Source organism: Monodon monoceros, unplaced genomic scaffold, assembly GCF_005190385.1.
Source record: "Monodon monoceros isolate NGI ecotype Baffin Bay Population unplaced genomic scaffold, NGI_Narwhal_1 Super_Scaffold_21, whole genome shotgun sequence".
Classification (NCBI taxonomy): Eukaryota; Metazoa; Chordata; class Mammalia; order Artiodactyla; family Monodontidae; genus Monodon; species Monodon monoceros.
Genome location: NW_021703778.1, coordinates 73,143,720 through 73,163,312, shown reverse-complemented (window position 1 = coordinate 73,163,312; position 19,593 = coordinate 73,143,720). Strand labels below are relative to the sequence as shown.

The window sequence follows — 19,593 nt, the reverse complement described above, 5'->3', positions numbered from 1 at the left end:
AGCATCAGGCGCGCACTGTTAGGACCGGGGGGTCGGGGAATCAGTCCCGGACAGGCCTCTGCGAGAGGAGAGCAGAGGAAGACACCTTCCCCCTACGCGACCCACTCTGCGCTGGCGCTCGGTAGGCCGTCGGGGTGGTGGCAACGGCGGCGCGGGGCGGGGCGCCGCGACCCCCGTCCTTCCGGGGCAGAGCCGCTCGCGTCGCCTCCGCCCCCTCGTCGCAGTAGTCCTCGCCCCGCTGGCTCGGCCTCGCGGCGCGGGGACCCGGCGGCGCCGCAGACCCGGCCGGCCCGCGAGCCATGGCCCAGCCCGGCGAGGAGGCGCTGTCCGGGCCCGAGACTGCGGTGCAGATCCGCGTCGCCATCCAGGAGGCCGAGGACGTAGAGGAGCTGGAGGACGAGGAGGAGGAGGGGGCGGAGGCGCGGGGCTCGGGGGACCCCTCTCGGTACCTCAGCCCAGGCTGGGGCAGCGCCAGCGAGGAGGAGCCGAGCCGCGGGCACAGGTAAGCGCGGCGGCAGGGCCCTGGCCCAGGTGGGAGTCGCCGACCCCGAGTCCCGGCCGAACCCCAGTTGGGGGGGCACAACTCCGCGGGCATAGCGGGTCGTCACCCCCCCACACTCCCCCCCTGCCCCGGGACGCTGCGCTGGGCCGTCCCACGGAGTCAGAACTGGCTTTTGGCGGTTGCTGGTGACCGGGTCCGCAGCCTTTAACCCCACCAAGGCTCTCGGAACTGGCGGCGGGGATCTGAGGGGCCTGGACGTGGGCATGCTCTGGGACCCAGGGGGAAGTCCTTCCTGGACCATCCTCGCCATCTCTTCCCCAGAGGGAGACTCTCCTTCCCTGAGCTCACCCAAAGACCCTCCAAAAAGCCTAGCCCAACCCAGTCTCCACTTCCGAAGCAGGCCCACCTCCCCATGAGAGTGGTCCCACCTAGCCTTCACTGCCATCATTTCCTTGTCTGCTTATCAGTCCAAGTGGGGTTGGGGGGCCGGCCAGGCACAGCTGACACTTGCTGCTGGGGGATCCAAGGAGTGAGTTCACCGTGTAGAGAGTTCATTTGCCCCATTTGGAATCAGTTCAGGGCTTGCTGCTTCATCCTCCCCTGCTGGGGGATTCCCATTTTCATGCCCCTTCTCCATCTGACTTCTAAGCTTGCATCATCATCTTGCTGCCTTGGCGTTGGGTTCCTGGGTAATGGGTAGTCTAGCACAAGAAACCACCTGTCTAAGCTCACCTCTGGGCCCTGAGCTTTATTTTCAGCCAGAGAGAGACCTTACTCTTGTGTCCACTAACACCCAGGCCTTTCAGGACTGTGATTTTTTTCCTGCTGTTGAAAGGAGCTGCAATATGGAGCATCCCTAGCAATAAGAGTAGGGCAGTGACAGAACTTGCAAATAATGGGAGATCCCAAGAGGCATCTATTAAGAGTCCTCTTTGCACATGCTTTGAGCTACCAGAGCTCTGCAGGATTATTCCCTGGCAGGCATATATTTACTTCATTGGGAGAACACTCAACCCAAGGGCATGAGGATCCTGGGGCTAGAGCCATTCCCCTTCACTGCCTGACCCTTCCCTCGTGGAAGAGGTCTAGATTTAAGGACCCAGAATTTCAGGGCATTCAGATAGAGGTATTCGAGCAGGAAAGTCCAGCCCAGTGGTTTAGTGCAGCAAAGCTGGGCCACAGCAGGTGACATGAGAGATTAGTACATAATATCAGCACTTTACTGTAAAGTCTGATTCGTTCATTCACTTACCTGTGTGCTGAGTATTGAAAGTATAAAAATAACGAGTCACTGACATCTCACAACCTTGAGAAGGTGGCTGCTTAGTCAAATCATTTCAGAGGTCATGTAACTGTGGCAAAGAGCTGTCCCCTACCCCGGGTACTACATTTTGAGACTGTACCATTAGCAGGGATTAAAGCCCTACTTATTTCTTGGGAACCCCTATGGAGATCTAGAAGAACACAATCCTTTCTTCGGGCATGGGGTGGTTCTTACCCCAGAGCCACCCTTCTCTCCCAGCTCCAGGGGCTGGAGTCTCATGGAGCATTCAGTCTGAAGCCTTTCCTGCTGCCCACTGGCATAGAGTTGACTCCAGAAAAACCCCTGGGGCTCTTCAGAGTGGTGGAGCTGACAGAGCCCAGCGGGCAAACATCCAGAGCACAAGGAGAGTGCAGCCAAGAACAGACACCACTCTGTCCCCTGCTTGAGCCAGCCTGGCACAGCAGTGGCCACCACCCTGTGTGGACACTTCTGGGCTCCCAGAGCCTGCAGGAGAAAGCCCAGGTTCCCAAATTCTCTGGTTGAGATGGGTATCCACCCGCATCGTCCCTCAGCCATTGCTTCCTTCCCTGCCCGTTTTAACAATCCATGCTCCCCCGGTGCTGACCCCACTAGGTCCCTGAACACAGGTTGCTGTTTTGTGTCCACATGTCTTTGTGCTCCCACCTCAGATCCCTCTGATTAATTTCTAGTAGCCTTAAAACTTCGCTGCCTCTTCCCCACCATCCTCAGTCCCTACCCCAAAGCCAAGTTTGTTTTCTCTTCTTCGTGTTGCTGTAGTACTCTGTACACACCACAATTGTAGTTCTATAGTTTTGTCTCCCTCATAAGAATATGAGCTCCATGATTTTAGGGACCGTGCATACCTGGTTTTCATTGCATCCTCAGTGCCTGGCACAGCACCTGCCACGTAGTGGGTGTTCTATAAATATTTGTTGAATGAATGTGTGTCTCTATCGTAGCACTCACTCCATCAAGTTGAAATATTTGTGTGTTTCTCCTCTTCTAGACAGTGAGATCTTTGAAGGCAGAGACCTTGTCTTAATCTTCTCCATATCTCCAATACCTAGCACCATCTCTCTAGTCTTACCCCCATCTTGCCCACTAAAAAGATGTCTTTTCTTTTTTTCTCACCTTTTTAACATAAAAAATTTCAGACATAAAATGTGAAAGAGTTAGTAACCTGAGCATTTGTATACCTGCCATCTAGACTAAACAGTTGTTAATATTTTGCCATATTTGTTTGATGGATGTATAATGTGTGTGGTTTCCCCTGAACTATTTGAAAGTATGTTGTACACAAGACTTATACCCTAAGTACTTCATTTTGTAGCTCTTAATAAAGACATTCTCCTATAAAATCATAGTACTACTACTGCAACTAAGAAAATTAACAATAATTCCCTAACATAATCCCTAAAATAATCTCATAGTCAAGTTCCACATTCATGTTTCCCCCAATTGTCCCACATTGTATTTTACAGCTGTTTCTTTTTCACCTCAAACCAGAACCCCAGATCGAGACAGTTGTCTATTATACCTCTTTAGAATCTTTTAATCTAGAGCATCCCCACTTTTTTTTTTAATGCTTTCCTATTTTAGATAAGAGCCCAGATGTCTTGTTGAATGTTTCACAGTTTGAACTGGTCTGGTTATGTTCTCATCGTATAGCTTAACTTGCTCCTTTGTACCATGTGTTTCCCATAAGCTCAACTTAGCGCAGAAGGCTTGATTAGATTCAGTGAAACATGTTGGCAAGAAGACTCTTTGGGCACTACCATAAACTTATTGTATCACCTAGGCAGCATACATCATTAGTGATGCTAAATTTGACTTCTTGGTTAAGGTGATCCCTCCATTGTGATTAACAAGTAACATCTGGTCTTCTCGTGAATATTCTTTCACCAGCGACATTTCACCTAATGGTGTTAGCATCCACTGATGATCTTTGCTTGAGTCAGTTCATCGGGGATTACATATTGGTGATTTTCTCATTCTTTGTACATTTATTAGCTGACATTCGTATGTAAAATAGAGCTTTCCCTGATCATCTGGGATTGAACAAGAGTCCCTCGTAAAGAGGCAAACAGAAATGAGCACTTCCTTGCCTTTCCCCCCTCAGTTTATTTTTTTCCCCTCAGTTTATTTTTATTTTTATTTTCTTCCAGTTTTATTGAAATATAATTGACTACAGCGCTATATAAGTGTAAGTTGTACAAAATAATGATTTGACTTACATGCATCATGAAATGATTATCGCAATACATTTAGTGAACATCCATCATCTCATATAGACACAAAATTAAAGAAATAGAAAATAAATGTTTTTCCTTGTGATGAGAACTCTAAGGCTTTACTCTCTTAACATCTTTCATATAACATACAGCAGTATTAATTATATTTGTCATGTTGCACATTATTTCCCTAGTACTTATTTATCTTATAACTGGAAGTTTGTACCTTTTGACCACCTTCATCCAATTCCTCCTCCTCTCCCCCATCCTCTGCCTCTGGTAACCACAAATCTGATTTCTTTTTCTGACTTTGTTTGTTTTTGAAGTATAATTAACCTCCAACACTATGTTAGTTCCTGTTACACAACATGGTGATTCGATACTTCTGTACACTTCAAAATGATCGCCACGATAAGTCCAGTTACCATCTCTCACCATACAAAGATATTACGTAATTTTTGACTCTATTCCCCACACTGGACATTTCATACCCATGACTCATTTACTTTGCAGCTGGAAGTTTGTGCCTCTTAATCTCCCTCACCCATTTGTCTCCTCCCTCTACTTCCCTGCAACCACCAGTTTGTTCTCTGTTTCTGTTTTCTTATGTTTGTTCATTTGTTTTTTAGATTCCACATATAAGTGAAATCATACAGTATATGTCATTCTCTGTCTGACTTATTTCATTTAGCATAATACCCTCTAGGCCCATTCATGTTGTCGCAGATGAGAAGATTTCATTCTTTTTTTTTATGGCTGAGTAATATTCCATTGTGTGTATATGTGTGTGTGTGCATGTGTATATATATATATATATATATATATATATATATATATACACGCACCTAACCACAGCTTCTTTATCCATTCATCCATCTGTTTATGGATACTTAGGTTTCTTCCATATCTTGGCTGTTGTAAATTATGCTGTGGTGAACATAGGGGTAGATATATCTTTTCTAATTAATATTTTCATTTTCTTCGAATAAATACCCAGGATAGAATTTCTAGATCATATGGTAGTTCTATTTTTAATTTTTAAGGAATCTCCATACTGTTTTCCATAGTGGCTGCACCAACTTACATTCCCATCAGTGGTGCATGAGGGTTCCCTTTACTCCACATCTTTGCCAACACTTGTTATGTAGTTGTTCCCGTGATACCTTTTCCAGAGTTGGTACATACCTATATATGTTTTCGACCTGTCCTCCTGAACCTTTATTTTTTGAATCTTCCCTCATGTTTTTATATTGCATTATCAATTTGGTTGCCTTTTTGAACCTTTTCAGATTCATTATCTTTTTCTAGAGACGAGTCAAAAGAAACTTCACACAATGGTACTGGACCCTGGTGTTTTTCATAGATGTTATTTTCTCCTTTGTGTTCACTATCCTCCATGTTGCTGTCCATCATTTTCCTGGTCTTGGTGACCCAACCAACATATATTAGACCATTGGCAGGGATAGATGATGAGTCCAAAAATTTTTCTGTACTGAAAGTCTTAGTGAGGAGCTCATTACTCCACCATTTTAGTCTGGGTATTTTCCTTCGGAAGATGTCATCTGATTAACCACTCAATTAACAGCCAAAGTAGCTTGAAATTTTATGAGAAAAGCAGCCTTGGAGATCTTATCCTGCCCTTTTTTCTCCAAATCATTTACCAATATAATAGATATTTCAACACTGGTCTGTGGAGCCCAATTAGCTGTTTCGAAATGTACCCCTTATTTCTATGCTTTGTTTCCATTTCTAGCAAGTTTACAGTCATAACAAAAGAACTCATCATCACTCCCAATTTATAATACTTTATTTAAAGCAAAACAGTAACGCAAACGTAAAACTTTTTCACAGTCCTCTTGAAAGGCCACTAGCAACATATTCACCAGGAACCATACTTTCTCCCTAAAAGAATTCTGATAGGTGTGATTTGCCCATACAGAAACAATTCACTTTACCTTGGTGATGCTTTTTAAATTCCTACTACGTGCAAGGCTCTGGGTAGAATGAAAGAAACCAATATGAATCCTACCCTCCCAGAACTTAGAGTTCAGGGCACTAATAAGATATGCACACAAGTAGCTCTGATATAAATAGAGGCAAGTATTAGGAGAAGTTGAAATGATTTCCTTCCTGGGAGAGTTACGTTTGAGATGGGCCTTGATGTGTGACTAGGATTCGGACCTGAGAGAGAGGGGCAAGGCATTCAAGGAGGTGGGAACAGCATGCACAAAGGCATAGAGTCCAGAAACCTTGTGATATGGGGAACTATATGTCTTTTATTTGCTTGGAGCAAAGGATCTGCAAGGAAATAGAAATGCATTTGGAAGCTGGTTACAGCCAGATTCTAAGTGAATCTGAATAAAGAGCTAAGGATTTTGGATTTTATTTAATAGGAAATAGGAAACATTATTAGTATCAAGACAGAGCAGTGGCATTTTATAGCTGTTCTTGAAAACGTGTAATAAGGCACAGAACGGAAGAGACTGTAGCCCAAAATACAACAGGAAGTGACAGGAGGTGGGAAGAAAGAACCCTAGAAAGGCTGTGGTTGGGAAATACGCAAAGGAGGCAAGAGTGAAAAGGGATGCTAATATCTGAGAGGTAATTTAAATTCTTCCTTTAGAACAATTGCCCAGCCTCTGTACCTGCCAATGAAAGGTAGTAGACAATATACCCTTTACTTCCCAGGGGAAAAAAGAAACAAGATTATTTCCTAAAGGAATTGAGTGAACTAAGTGGTGATCTAGGGCTGCTAAGGTAGAGCTGGTACCTGATATAGGGCTCCTACTTAATTGTTCCCTTCCAGTTCACTCTGAAGTGAAGCCTGCCAATTGGCATGCCCCACCCATGTATATAGAGCCACCTAAGGAAGAAAAACAATAGGAGTGTACATATTCCTAGGGAGCCCTCACAAACCACCAAGAAAAAGCAACCCAGACTTCATTCTTCAGAATGAATAACTATGGAGCCATAGTTCCCTACTCCTTATGTGTGGGCTTCCTTCCAAGGTGTACCGTATGGAAAGGGGGAAAAGGAGTCACTTTACAGTGGAGTCGTATGACAAACACTACCTCAGTCAGGTGATCAGGGTCAACATCCACAATTATCAGTCATTGGATAGTATGGGCCCTTTATATGATGTGATGAGAATGGAAATTTACATCAGTGGTCCTCTTCCCAAAAACTCATATCCCCAGTCTAATCATGAAAAAAATATAAGACAAATCCCAATTGAAGGACATTCTACAATATACCTGACCAGTACTCCTCAACATTGTCAAGGTCATCGAAAACAAGGAAAGTCTGAGAAAGTGTCATAGCCAAGAGAAAAGAGGAGCCTAAAGAGACACAATGAATAAATGTAACGTGGGATGGGATCCTGAAACAGAAAAAGGCTATCAGGTAAAAACTAAGGAAATTTGAATAAAGTATGGACTTTAGCTAATAATAATGTATTAATACTAGTTCATTAAGTGTCCCATACTAACGCAAGCTATTAATAATAGAAGAATTCTGGTGTGGGATATATGGGAACTCTATGCTATTTTCACAATTTTTCTGTAAATCTAAAACTATTATAAGTGTATTTTTAAAAAGAAAAAGACGGCTGTTTACCAGCCACGTGAAGAAAATCAGTGACATGAAAGTTAAATGGAAAAACTGACCCCAGAGGATACAGAGGCAACACTGTTGGAAACAGAAGAGACTGTTAAAAATTATATATACTCCAGTTAGTACCCTGAGAGAATTTAAGATAGTGTATCCACAAAATAAGAACAGGATGCTCTTAAAAAGGAACGATCTGAAGACATAAAAGAATTTTTAAAGACTAAATAATTACTGAACTTTTAAAAATTCACTGGAAAAGGTTGGAAGATAATGTCAAGGAAATCTCTTCACATATAAATCAAAGACAAAGACACAGACAGACAATGTGATGGAATAATAGGCATAGAGGATCAGTCCAAGTGGTCAGCCAACTGACAGTATTTTAAGAAGAGAACTGTAACCTTAGCAAATGCCTTCTCCCTGCAGTGACCAATGTTTATATAGTAATAATAATGACCTACAACTGATTGACTTTCAGAGTTTAGTATCTATCTATAGACAAAGCATGAAATAGTAGTTCCAGAATAGACTGTAAATATTATGAACCATGAGAAAATGAAATAAAGGCACATCTGATAAAATTTGGGAAGTTGGAAATGTAAGGAGAGATGAAGGAAAAGGAGGGGTAATAATATGCACATCATATGTTGTGAGGAATTGGGAAATATTTTTTAATGTTGGTGGAATAAGAAAGAGAATTTTAAGTATATTATTTAAAACACATAGAGAAGGCTAATAGGAAAACCAAAAATAATATAAAAATTTAAAAGTTGAAAGAAGAGGCTTTTCAGTGACCCCAAATCCTTCTTTTGTATAATAGGACATCAACAAAGAATTCCAGAAATTGGCAAGTGATACATAGAGCTATGAACTTATTTTATAGACCTATACAGCAACTCTCATAGGAATTAAATGGTTGAATAGAGGTTGCATCTAGGAAAGAGGAGTGAAGAGGGGGATTGTTGCTCTCTTTATAAGTTTTCTACTATTTTATTTCAGTTGGTTCTATGTATATGTATTACTTTAATTTTTAAGAATTATTTTTTGATGAGCTATTAATAGGGTCCGAGGGAGAAGTAATGAGAACAGTTGGAATGGAAAAGAGAGAACAGATGGGAGACACTGCAGAGTAAAATCAGCACTTGATAACTGACTCAATGTGGGGGCAAAGAGAAGGCTGAAAAATGCATCTTAGGTTTTGAGTCTAAGCACATAGAAGAGAGTGTAGGGAAAGTCATTTGTGGGACAGTATGGGGGGGAAGATAATGTGGTTATTTTAGGAAAGTTGTAATTGACAAAAAGTTGTCGATGTTCATATGTAAAGAATACAAACTTCTTTAATGTTTGTGAAGGATACATGGTCTTTTGTGTTCAAAGGCTGTTACAAGAACCAGGAAACAGTGCCGCAGGCTCCTCTATATAAAACAGGCTTTCCTGATCTTCCAAGATTCCCCTTGGGAGATGTACAGTTGCTGCTGACAGCACCCATGCAGAGGGAGGGGTCCTCTGGGTGCAAGAAGCTCACCTCTGCACTCACACAGAGGCTTTCTGTCACCTCCCAGTACTACCCACCTGTTCTGGAATTTCTGGTTACTTGCTCACCAGGTGCAAATACTGACACAGAGTCACCTCCCAACACATTATGGATTATTTACTGAGCAATTGTGTGAAAAGAAGATGAGGTTCCCAGGTAGAATGTCTCTTGGTAAATAGGCCCAGGCTTTGGTCCTACCTGAGGCTGAGTTCTGCAGAAGGTGACAGCTTGATTCTGGACATATTGATATTGAAGCAGTATCAGGCTATCCACGTGGAAACGTCCAGCAGGCAGTTAGGAATTGAGGACTGGACTCAGGAGTGAGAGCAGGATGGAGGGGTAGGAGGAGAGGCAGACTTGAATCAGATGAGCCAACCAGTGGCTGAAGTGTAGAGGTTGCCAGGGGATAAAGAACCAAGGAAAGATCCTTGGCAAATACCTACATTTCAAAATGGGAGGAGGAAGAAGATCCTGAAAGGGCAGTCAGATGGGAAGAAAACGCAGAAAAGAACAACTCATGTAAGCCCAGGGGGAGAATATCAAGAAGAAGGTGATCAACTGTGTCCCATCCTGCAGCCAGAGGCAAGAGACCAAGATGGAGAAAAGGCGCCCAGATATAGCAAATGAATTCTTTGGTGGATGTCCAGACACACAGAACAAGTCTGAGGAAGGTCTGGGCAAGTCTGATTGGATGAACTTGATTTTCTTAATCAAGTCTGAGGTAGAATCATCGGCAGGGAGTAAAGCCTTCCCGTGGCTGACCTTGGGGAGAATGGGAGGGTCTAGAATAGGCACTGGAGAAAGTGCATCATCTTCCTTCCATTGTGTTTTATTTGTGTGTAAGTTTACTTTTAGTGATGGCATCAACTGCTCTGGTTAGGAAATAGGACTTATTGGTCTGTGGGTCCCTTTAATGGTCTGGTCACCTGTGATATACTAGCCATTTGTAGTAAGTTGGGCCATTTTGCTTATGCCTCTGAGTCCACCCAAAACTCTTCGCTGGTCGTTATCACACACCTCACCCCATCCCCTGCTATTCATTGTCATCCTTGTCAGCTGGGCCCAGAATTTCCTATGCATTCTTAGTTATTTCATCTGGTATATTCAACCTATCCATTTTAACTGCTATCTAGGGCGTACACTTTCTGTAATAAAGTGAAAATTTGTACTTTCCATCTGGCATTTTTTTCACTTCATTGATTTTTCCACTGACACTTTTCCTTTGACGTGTTTTGAGCACCTCTTTTCTCAGTGTAGTGTTACTGTCCTAGTATTCGGCTGTAAGTAGTAGAAAACCCAACTAACAGTGAATTAAACAAATAGGATTTTATCTTTCTCATGTAATAATCATAATTAGGCAAGTATGTAGTTATAGTAGTTGGTTCAGCAAATCAGTAATATCAGAACCAATAATGTCAATAAATTAGGCCAAGCTGATTCTCCTGACCTTTTCCTTATGGTAGTAAAAGAGCTGCTACAGCTCCAACCATTACATCCACACTCAAAACAGATAAAAGGGGAAGGGCCAAGGCCAAGGCCAAGAGATTTTCACTTGTATTATTGGCCATAACATGACAAATGGCTACCACCTGTAAGAGAGACTGGGAAAGTGAGCGTTTAGTTTTTATAACCTCCATAGTAAAGGAGGGCAAGTGAGAAAGAGTTTGCTCTTAGATGTTGGGTGAGTCAGACTGATGTCTGCCGCAGCTACCTTTTAGGGACTTCTAAAATATTCAACTTATCTACTGTTTAAATTGCACTTGATCTGTTATATCTAATGGGCTGCCTTAACATATTCCCTTAGTTTATCATCCCATTTTTAAAAAGCCTTTTGAAGAAACATACTTTTAAAGTTAGTCTCTCAGACTGTTTTTTTTTTTCCTTTAGTACCTACACATTTGTCTTGTGACATCAGTAAGGTATTTTAAAAACCATTTCCAGACTCTCTACAGGCAAATAACTAAAACTCTTCATTTTTAAGATCTACAAGTGCCTGTATTTTATGCTAAATGTAATTTCTGAAATTGAAAAATTGTGAGATAGATTTAGTGTTTTTTTTCTCCTGCCGGAATATTCGATTTTTTTTCTCATTTGGACTCTTATACAATTGCTTTTTTTTTTAAGGTTGTGAGCCAGTGAAAATTTTGCTGGAGTTGAAGAACGTGGGGAGTCAAGAACAATTTGTGGGGAGGGGAGAATAGGAGTATGTGTGAAAAGCATCTTGGCAATGGCAGAGCAACATAAATGTTAATAGAGGGTGTTGCTTTCCTTTTTTAATGATCTTCTGTTCTTGTTAAAAATGAAAGCTTGACCCACTGACAGATAAATGGATAAAGAAGAAGTGGTGCATATATACAATGGAATATTACTCAGCCTTTTCCGGCTTTAAACTGTCACATTCGTAGGTTCTTTTACTTTATGAACCTTTTTTTAAAAATTGGTTATTTATATGAACTCTCTGAGCCCTTTTGGGAGCCTGGCAAGTTCTCCCAACACAGTGGAAGTACCTTGGATGCTTTAGGAGGACAAGGATGCTTTAGGGGGATTAGGTTTGTGCATCTGTCCCAAGAGATGCTCTTTCTGCTTGGAACATGTTGATGGAGGCTCTGGGTCTGATAGTCAATGTTATTAGACATCAAATTGCCACAAAGGAAAGTAGTTCTTTTTCTTTTCTCTGGAAGTAATTTTTAACCAATACTTTTTATTGAATAATAAATATAGTATTTATATAATACATAATTTGGTAATTAAATATACAAAAGGGAACTCACCTTTGATAACTTCTAATGTGGTCAACTATGATGTGGATAATCACAAATTCCTTAAATATTTATGGTTTTGAAGATTTTATAATCTCTTCATGAAAGATTGGCCTTCCTAAAGAAGCTTTGCCCAGGATTTCTTTGCCTTGTTCTCATGTCCTAATATTCTCGGAGAGAGGGAGAGGAAGTATGTCCAGGTGGAGCTGCTGGGGGGCAGGCGGGTTCATTTAGAAAGGCCCCAGTGAATGAGGTTGTTTCCAGATTTCCGGCAGTGTCCCAACAAAATGTGGAAGGTATCATGTGTGCTGACTTTGGAGACAGAAAATTTGAGTTTGAAACCTATATCTGCCCCTTATGACTGAATAAATGAGTGTGTCTGTCACTTAGTGAGCCCTGAGGGTATGTCAGGTACTCTTCTAGATATTTCCATGAATTAATTAATCTTCACACAAGCCTATCAAGAAAGTGACTATCATGAATCCCAATTGATAGCTAATGGTACTGAAGTATGGCAGTGAAGTTCCATGCCTAAGTTGACTCAGCTAACAAATGCTGGTGTCAGGATTCAAACCCAGGCAGCCTAACTCTAGAACCAGGACTCTTAGTTACTCTGCTAAACTATCTTCTAGAAACCGGGATTTGTGGGGAGGGGAGAATAGGAGTATGTGTGAAAAGCATCTTGGCAATGGCAGAGCAACATAAATGTTAATAGAGGGTGTTGTTTTTCTTTTTTAATGATCTTCTGTCCTTGTTAAAAATGAAAGCTTGACCCATTGACAGATGAATGGATAAAGAAGAAGTGGTGCATATCTACCATGGAATATTACTCAGCCATAAAAAGGAACGAAATTGGGTCATTTGTAGAGACGCGGATAGATCTAGAGACTGTCATACAGAGTGAAGTAAGTCAGAAAGAGAAAAACAAATATCGTATATTAACGCATATATGTGGAGCCTAGAAAAATGGTACAGATGAACCGGTTTGCAGGGCAGAAATAGAGACACAGATGAAGAGGAGAACAAACGTATGGACACCAAGAGGGGAAAGCAGCGGGGGGTGGGGTGGGGGGGTGATGAATTGGGAGATTGGGATTCACATGTATACACTGACGTGTATAAAATGGATGACTAATAAGAACCTACTGTATAAAAAAATTAAATTAAATTAAAAAAAAATGAAAGCTTGATTTCTTCGCTAGTTGGGGGCAAAAATCTCTCCCCTTGTGGCCATGTGATTCTCACTTCTGAGGAGCCCGGTTCACATGTGACCCATTACAGTTCCCTAGGGCTGCTGTAACAAAGGGCCACAAACTGGGTGGCTTAGAACAACAGAAATTTATTGCTTCATGGTCCTGGAGGCTGGAAGTCTCCTCTCCGAGGAGACTGTCTCTCTGAGAAGATCAGGATGTCAGCAGGGGCTTGCCCCCTCTTGAGGCGCTAGGGAAGGGTCTGTTCCAGGCCTGTTCCCTAACTTCTGATGGTTTGCTGGCTGGCAATCTTAGACATTCCTTGACCTCTGCCGCACCACCCCAACCTCTGCCTTCATCTTCACGCGGTGTTCTCCCTGTGTGCGCGTGGATTAGAGCCCACCCTACTCTGGGGTGACTTCATCTCTAATGACATCTGCAAGACCTTTTCTCCAAATACCATCACACTCTGACATACGGGGGGGGGGTGGGACTTCAACACATGAAACTTGGGGGCTACGGTTCAACCCCTAACACCTCGTGTCCCCTTCTGGTCTCAGTGGCGCCACGACAAGTGGGGGCGAGAACGAGCGTGAAGACCTGGAGCAGGAGTGGCAGCCCCCGGATGAGGAGTTAATCAAGAAACTGGTGGATCAGATCGAATTCTACTTTTCTGATGAAAACCTGGAGAAGGACGCCTTCCTGCTAAAGCACGTGAGGAGGAACAAGCTGGGGTATGTGAGTGTCAAGCTACTCACATCCTTCAAAAAGGTGAGGCTTCGTTCTCAGAAGCCGCTTTGAGGATTTCAGAGGTGCTTTGCGTTGTGGTTCTCAATATTTTTTACCCCCTTGAAACCTGATGACTAACAACTTTTTATTTCCTCCAAGCCCTGAAAAAGGGGAAAATGATCAAGAGAAGGGATTTAGGATCATTATTAAGAATACCCTCCCACTCTATTAAAAGGGTCCTGGGTGTTGGGACAAGTCTCAGCTGGTGGCAGTTATGAAATGACATTACTTGTTCTTAGCAAAGTTCAGGCACTCTTGCCGGACAAGTGGGTGGCCAGGAGGATGCTGTGCCAGGACAGGGGGCTCAGTGACCTTGAGAGACACCTACCCAGCCTAGAATTATCTGAAATCAAAGCTCTTCATTTGCCAAGTTGAATAAATAAGAGGAGGAAGGAGCTCTGGGAGATGAGCCTCCTCCAAAACACCAGCCTCCTTTGCTGTGTAATGCCAACATCCTCATCTATAGGATGGAGATGTAGGCTATCTACCGCATGTCTCTGCTGTATAGATCCAGCAACTGGGTTGTGAATTCCCTGCTTCTTGAAGAGTTAACAGGCCGGTTGGAGTAAGAACTCTGTGTCTCCCTTGGGGAAAGTGTATTTACTAGAATGGAACAGCCCACGTGGCCTGTTGCATAACAGGATGTGTAACGAGTGGGTCCCAGCCAAGTTGCCTGTGTTCTTTGTCAGAGAACACTGGAGGAGAGCTTTCCTCCCGGAGCTCTTCTCTGCCTCGCCTGCTGGAAGACTCTGCCCTCTTCTCTTGATTTCTTTCCTTTATTCGTTCATCAAACATATTTGCTCTGTATGCTGAGTGCTGTGTTAGGCACAGGGTATACAAAATGAACATGTCATTCCCCCGTGCCCTGGCAAAGTCCAATAAGGGACACAGACCAGTGAAGGATCACAATATGACCATCAACAGTACTGCAATAGAAAGAACAAAGTACTGTTTGGAGCTAATTGATCAGAGCAGCTAACCCTGCCTGGAGAATTGAGAAGTCTTCCCAGAAGCAGTGACATTGAAATAGGATCTTGAAGGATGAGTAGGAGTTTTCAAGGTACAGGAGAAGGGAAAGGGCATTTCATGTTGTAGAGGAAAAACCTACTCTTCTTCCTCACAATACTTCTGCCACCAGATGTGGGGGAGGTTTTTGCCCATACCAAGCAATTCTGTGACACCCAGCTGGATGTCCTACAGTTTAACCCAATTCTGACACTGTCTCCCTGGGGATAGCATCAGATCCCTACAGGTTAAGGGTTCTGCACCACACTTTAGATGCCAGTCACAAGTAGTACGTCCCCAGGGATCCACAACTTCTGTCTGACTTGACTACAAATCCGAGGTTCCCATGACCTCCGCCCTCTTGGATTAGATTATTTGCTACAGCTGTTCACAGAACTCAGGAAAAGACTTAATTAGATTTACCAGTTTATTAAAGGATATGATAAAGGATACAGAGGAACCACCAGACGCAGAGAAGCACAGGGCAAGGTCTGGGAGGGTCCCAAGTGTGGGAGCTTCTGTCCCCATGAAGTTGGGGTGTGACACCTTCCTTAGGATATGTTCACCAACCTAGAAGCTCTTCGAACCCTGAACTTTTGGGATTTTTATGGAGTCTTTGTCATGTAGAATGATCAATTATTATTATAATAATTATCTTATTATATAATAATAATAATATGGATATTATTACATCCATTTCCTGCCCCTCTCCCCTTTCTGGAGAATGTCAGGGCTAAAAGTTCCAAGCTTCAAATCATGGCTGGTCCCATCCAGGAGCCCACCCAGAGTCGCCTCATTAGAGCGGAAGATGCTCCTTGTGCTCTATCGCTCAGGAACTTAACAAACGTTTTAGGAACTCAGTGCCAGTAACAGGGATGAAGACCAAATACGTATATTTCTTAGTATAAGTCACAGTATCACACATGTCCAGAGAACAGTGAGCAAGCCCTCACATGAAAGTGCTGGTGGGGGAAACCCAAAATGGAGCAGCCAGTGGAATCATCCTGTACATTCCTTTATTCCTCCCCAGGGACCCTAAAAGTGAGCCTAATTTTCTTTCCTTTTTAAGTTGCCACTTACTGGATCTTTCAACAGAGAGTTCTCTGTTGAAAACTGGCTGCAGAGTAGACACAGACTCCCCAACACCTCCAAAATGACAGCAAAGACCCTTCTCATTCTAAAGCATTTCCTGCTAATCATAATAGGAAACATATATGACCAGGGCCATCACAGAGTTTTGGAAAATCTTACCAAGTTCTAGTAATTGCACAAAGATGGCAGCTCTCTGGTTCCTCTTCCTAGGTGGTGCCTGGACACTCCTTCCCCAAGCTCACAGACCCAGGCCTGGGATGCTCAGACCTAAGAGAGATTCCCAGTGGCCCTGACTCCTGGCTCTGGGCGGTGGGTACTGGGTCCTGCTTCTCTCTGGATTGGCCATGGCCTTCCAGCAGCTTCTCCGACCCTCTGAGTAAGGCCGCCCTGGCCTTCCCCCAGGCACTCCTTGCCCAGTCTTCCCCTGCTCTCCTGAGTGCTCCCTCCATGACTGGCAATGGAGAAGGCCCCCCCATGTTTCACCCCCACAGAGCCATTGTCCTGTGGTCATCTTCTTCACCCTTTCTGGATCCCTCATTGACCCTGTCCACCTGCAGTCCAACTCTCCAAGCCTGGACCTGCTTCTCTCTGCCCTTGGCTCCTGCCACGGTAATCAGCCCATTGATTCTGTGTGTAGGTGACTTGTGATTCCCATACCCTAAGCCCCAGCCTGGGCTGTTTCACCCAGAGGCCACAGGCTAGAGTGGAGAGTGCCCTCTCTCCAGGAGCCTGCCGGTACTACTCAGAGCTCTGCCAGGGCTCCCCCCACCCCGCCCTGTTTGGGAGCCCTCCCTTCTGAGTTCCGGCAAGTTCCTGTTTGGGTCAGGGTGCCTCTGCAGAGCAGCTGCACTGGCTCCGGGTGATCTCGCCATTCCTGGCTCAGGTTACCCACCCACCCACTCACGTCCACCATTTCTTCGGGATGACTCATTCTCCATGGCATTCCCTTCACCAGAAGTGGGCCTCTCGAAAATTGCTGTTTTACAGTATAAATATAGCTTCCATGCGCTGCAACATTGATACGCACAATTTCCACTAAAGGAGGAGGAGTGAGGGACCGTTTCATCATTCTCCTTGACACCCAAGTTGCATTTAATTCCAAGTTGAAACAGCCCACATCATCTTCAGGAGATACTGAAAGATCTTTTGGCACCTTCTGTGTCTTGAATGCAGAAATGTGGAAGCACCACTTCAGAGAAGGATTTGAATGTTAAAATCTCCAGATCCTGTCAAAATGGTAGCCTGTAATATTTGAAATAATGATAGCACATAGTATTTGTTGAGTACTCACTGTGAGCTGGACACTGTCCTAAGTTTTATGTATGTAAAATGTGTGTCTGGGGGTAGATCTGGATACCTTTCTTTATTCATTTAGTCCTCATGATAGTTCTATGAGGTAGACACTATTAATGTCTTCATTTTACAGATGAGGAAGTTGAGGTACTGAGGGACTGCATAACTCTTCAGGTCTTACTGTCAGTTAGAGGTGGCCTCTGGATTTGTGTTTTCAACAGCCTTGTTCCAGAACCTGCAGGTTTAACCTTTAAACTTGCACAGAATAGAATATTCCCATACCTCAGAAAGATCTGTCGGACAGCACTGTTCTAAACCATGCTGCCTTGTTTGTAACTGTAGAAAGTGTATTCGTTCACTCACTAGGTTTCTGAGTGCCTGCACACACCGGGTATAATTCTAGTTACTGATGTTCCAGGGGTAAGGAAAGGAGGGAGGGAGATTATAGAGGACACCAGGAGGACAAGGACAATAGGTATCATCTCTGATTTGCTCTGTGTTCTTCAGGTGAAACACCTTACACGGGACTGGAGAACCACAGCACATGCCTTGAAGTACTCAGTGACCCTCGAGTTGAATGAGGACCACCGGAAGGTGAGGAGGACCACCCCTGTCCCACTCTTCCCCAGCGAGAACCTCCCCAGCAAGATGCTCCTGGTCTATGACCTCTACCTGTCCCCTAAGCTCTGGGCCCTGGCCACCCCCCAGAAGAATGGAAGGGTGCAGGAGAAGGTGATGGAACACCTGCTCAAGCTCTTCGGGACCTTTGGAGTCATCTCGTCGGTGCGAATCCTCAAACCCGGGAGAGAGCTGCCTCCTGATATCCGGAGGATCAGTGGCCGGTACAGCCAGGTGGGGACCCAAGAGTGCGCCATTGTGGAGTTCGAGGAGGTGGAAGCGGCCATCAAAGCCCATGAGTTCATGATCACAGAATCTCAGGGCCGGGAGAGCATGAAAGCTGTCCTGATTGGTATGAAGCCACCCAAAAAGAAACCATCCAAAGAGAAGAACCAGGATGAAGAACCCACTTCGAGCATCCACCTGAACAAGTCCCTAAACAGGAGAGTTGAGGAGCTTCAGTACGTGGGGGATGAGTCTTCCGCCAACAGCTCCTCCGACCCCGAGAGCAATCCCACGTCCCCTATGGCTGGCCGGCGCCATGCAGTCACCAACAAGCTCAGCCCTTCTGGCCACCAGAATCTCTTTCTGAGCCCGAATGCCTCCCCGTGCTCAAGTCCTTGGAGCAGCCCCTTGGCTCAACGAAAAGGCGTTTCCAGAAAATCCCCACTGGCCGAAGAAGGTAGGCCGAACTCCAGTGCCAGTCCTGAGATCTTTCGCAAGTGCATGGATTATTCCTCGGACAGCAGCGTCACTCCCTCTGGCAGCCCCTGGGTTCGGAGGCGCCGCCAGGCTGAGATGGGGACACAGGAGAAGAGCCCCAGAGCGAGTCCCCTGCTCTCTCGGAAGATGCAGACTGCAGATAGGCTACCTGTGGGGGTGCTGAGGTTGCCCAGAGGCCCTGACAACACCAGAGGATTCCACAGTGGACACGAGAGGAGCAGGGCCTGTGTATAAATACCTTCTATTTTTATTACCAGCTCCATTGAAAACCTCCTTTGTTTTCAAGGTTCTGACAAATACCTGGCATGAGATAGAGTGAAATTAAGTCCCATTGAAAGGTTTTGTATACGTGTAGACCTCTTAATTTATATGTTTGTAATATATATGAATTGCCTGGTATGCTCTGGTTTTAAGACCCTCTTCTAGTTCAGAGCACCCATTCCTCCCAGCATGACCATTATTTTGATGATGCCCAACGTGTGTGAATGACTCTGGAGGGCTGTGGGACAGAGACTGCCCAGAGAGGGCCTGGCAGTGGGTCTCTTCTTCGTGGCAGGGTTCTTCTCTCCAGTGACTGAGCCATCCTCAGTTGGCCATGCAAAGGCTTCTTGAAAGCCCAGAGGAGTTCTGTTGTACGAAGGCAACTAGTTAAGCCAGGAGCATGGTGTTTTATACGACCAAATGTATGTTTCCTGTCAAGTGAATAAATAATAAAACACCTAACTGGGAGTGCTGGCTCTGAACCCATAGACTGTGCCTGACAAAATCTGTGTGCCTCTGACAAGGCTGTGGGTGGTGTCATGAGGCTCTGAGGAGCTTAACAGGGACACATTTCTTGAGTGTGCCCCAGGGCTCTCCTTGGGGCTTCCGGCAGCCTGAGAGGTCAGCAGAGCTTGTGCAGATGTTAGAGCACCACAGTCTTTCATTACAAGGAATCGTACCAAACAAAGGCAGCTTAGTATA

The 19,593-nt window shown here is 44.5% G+C and overlaps 1 protein-coding gene across 1 annotated transcript; it reads left to right on the top strand.

Annotated features, from left to right (window-relative positions):
• Positions 1 to 124: 124 nt before the first annotated feature.
• On the top strand, positions 125 to 19,359 carry LARP6 (La ribonucleoprotein domain family member 6). Its single transcript, XM_029236127.1, has 3 exons — positions 125 to 502; positions 13,671 to 13,881; positions 17,797 to 19,359. Exons 1-3 carry the CDS (start codon positions 300 to 302, stop codon positions 18,862 to 18,864), a joined length of 1,482 nt encoding a protein of 493 aa, XP_029091960.1. The 5' UTR covers positions 125 to 299; the 3' UTR covers positions 18,865 to 19,359.
• Positions 19,360 to 19,593: the final 234 nt, after the last annotated feature.

What these genes read in the sequence shown, in the direction of transcription:
- LARP6 (XM_029236127.1), top strand. Translation starts at nt 300, where the DNA reads ATGGCCCAGCCCGGCGAGGAGGCGCTGTCCGGGCCCGAGACTGCGGTG. An exon ending in GAGCCGAGCCGCGGGCACAG is followed by an intron (nt 503 to 13,670) that starts GTAAGCGCGGCG and finishes TTCTGGTCTCAG; the next exon opens with TGGCGCCACGACAAGTGGGG. An exon ending in TACTCACATCCTTCAAAAAG is followed by an intron (nt 13,882 to 17,796) that starts GTGAGGCTTCGT and finishes TGTGTTCTTCAG; the next exon opens with GTGAAACACCTTACACGGGA.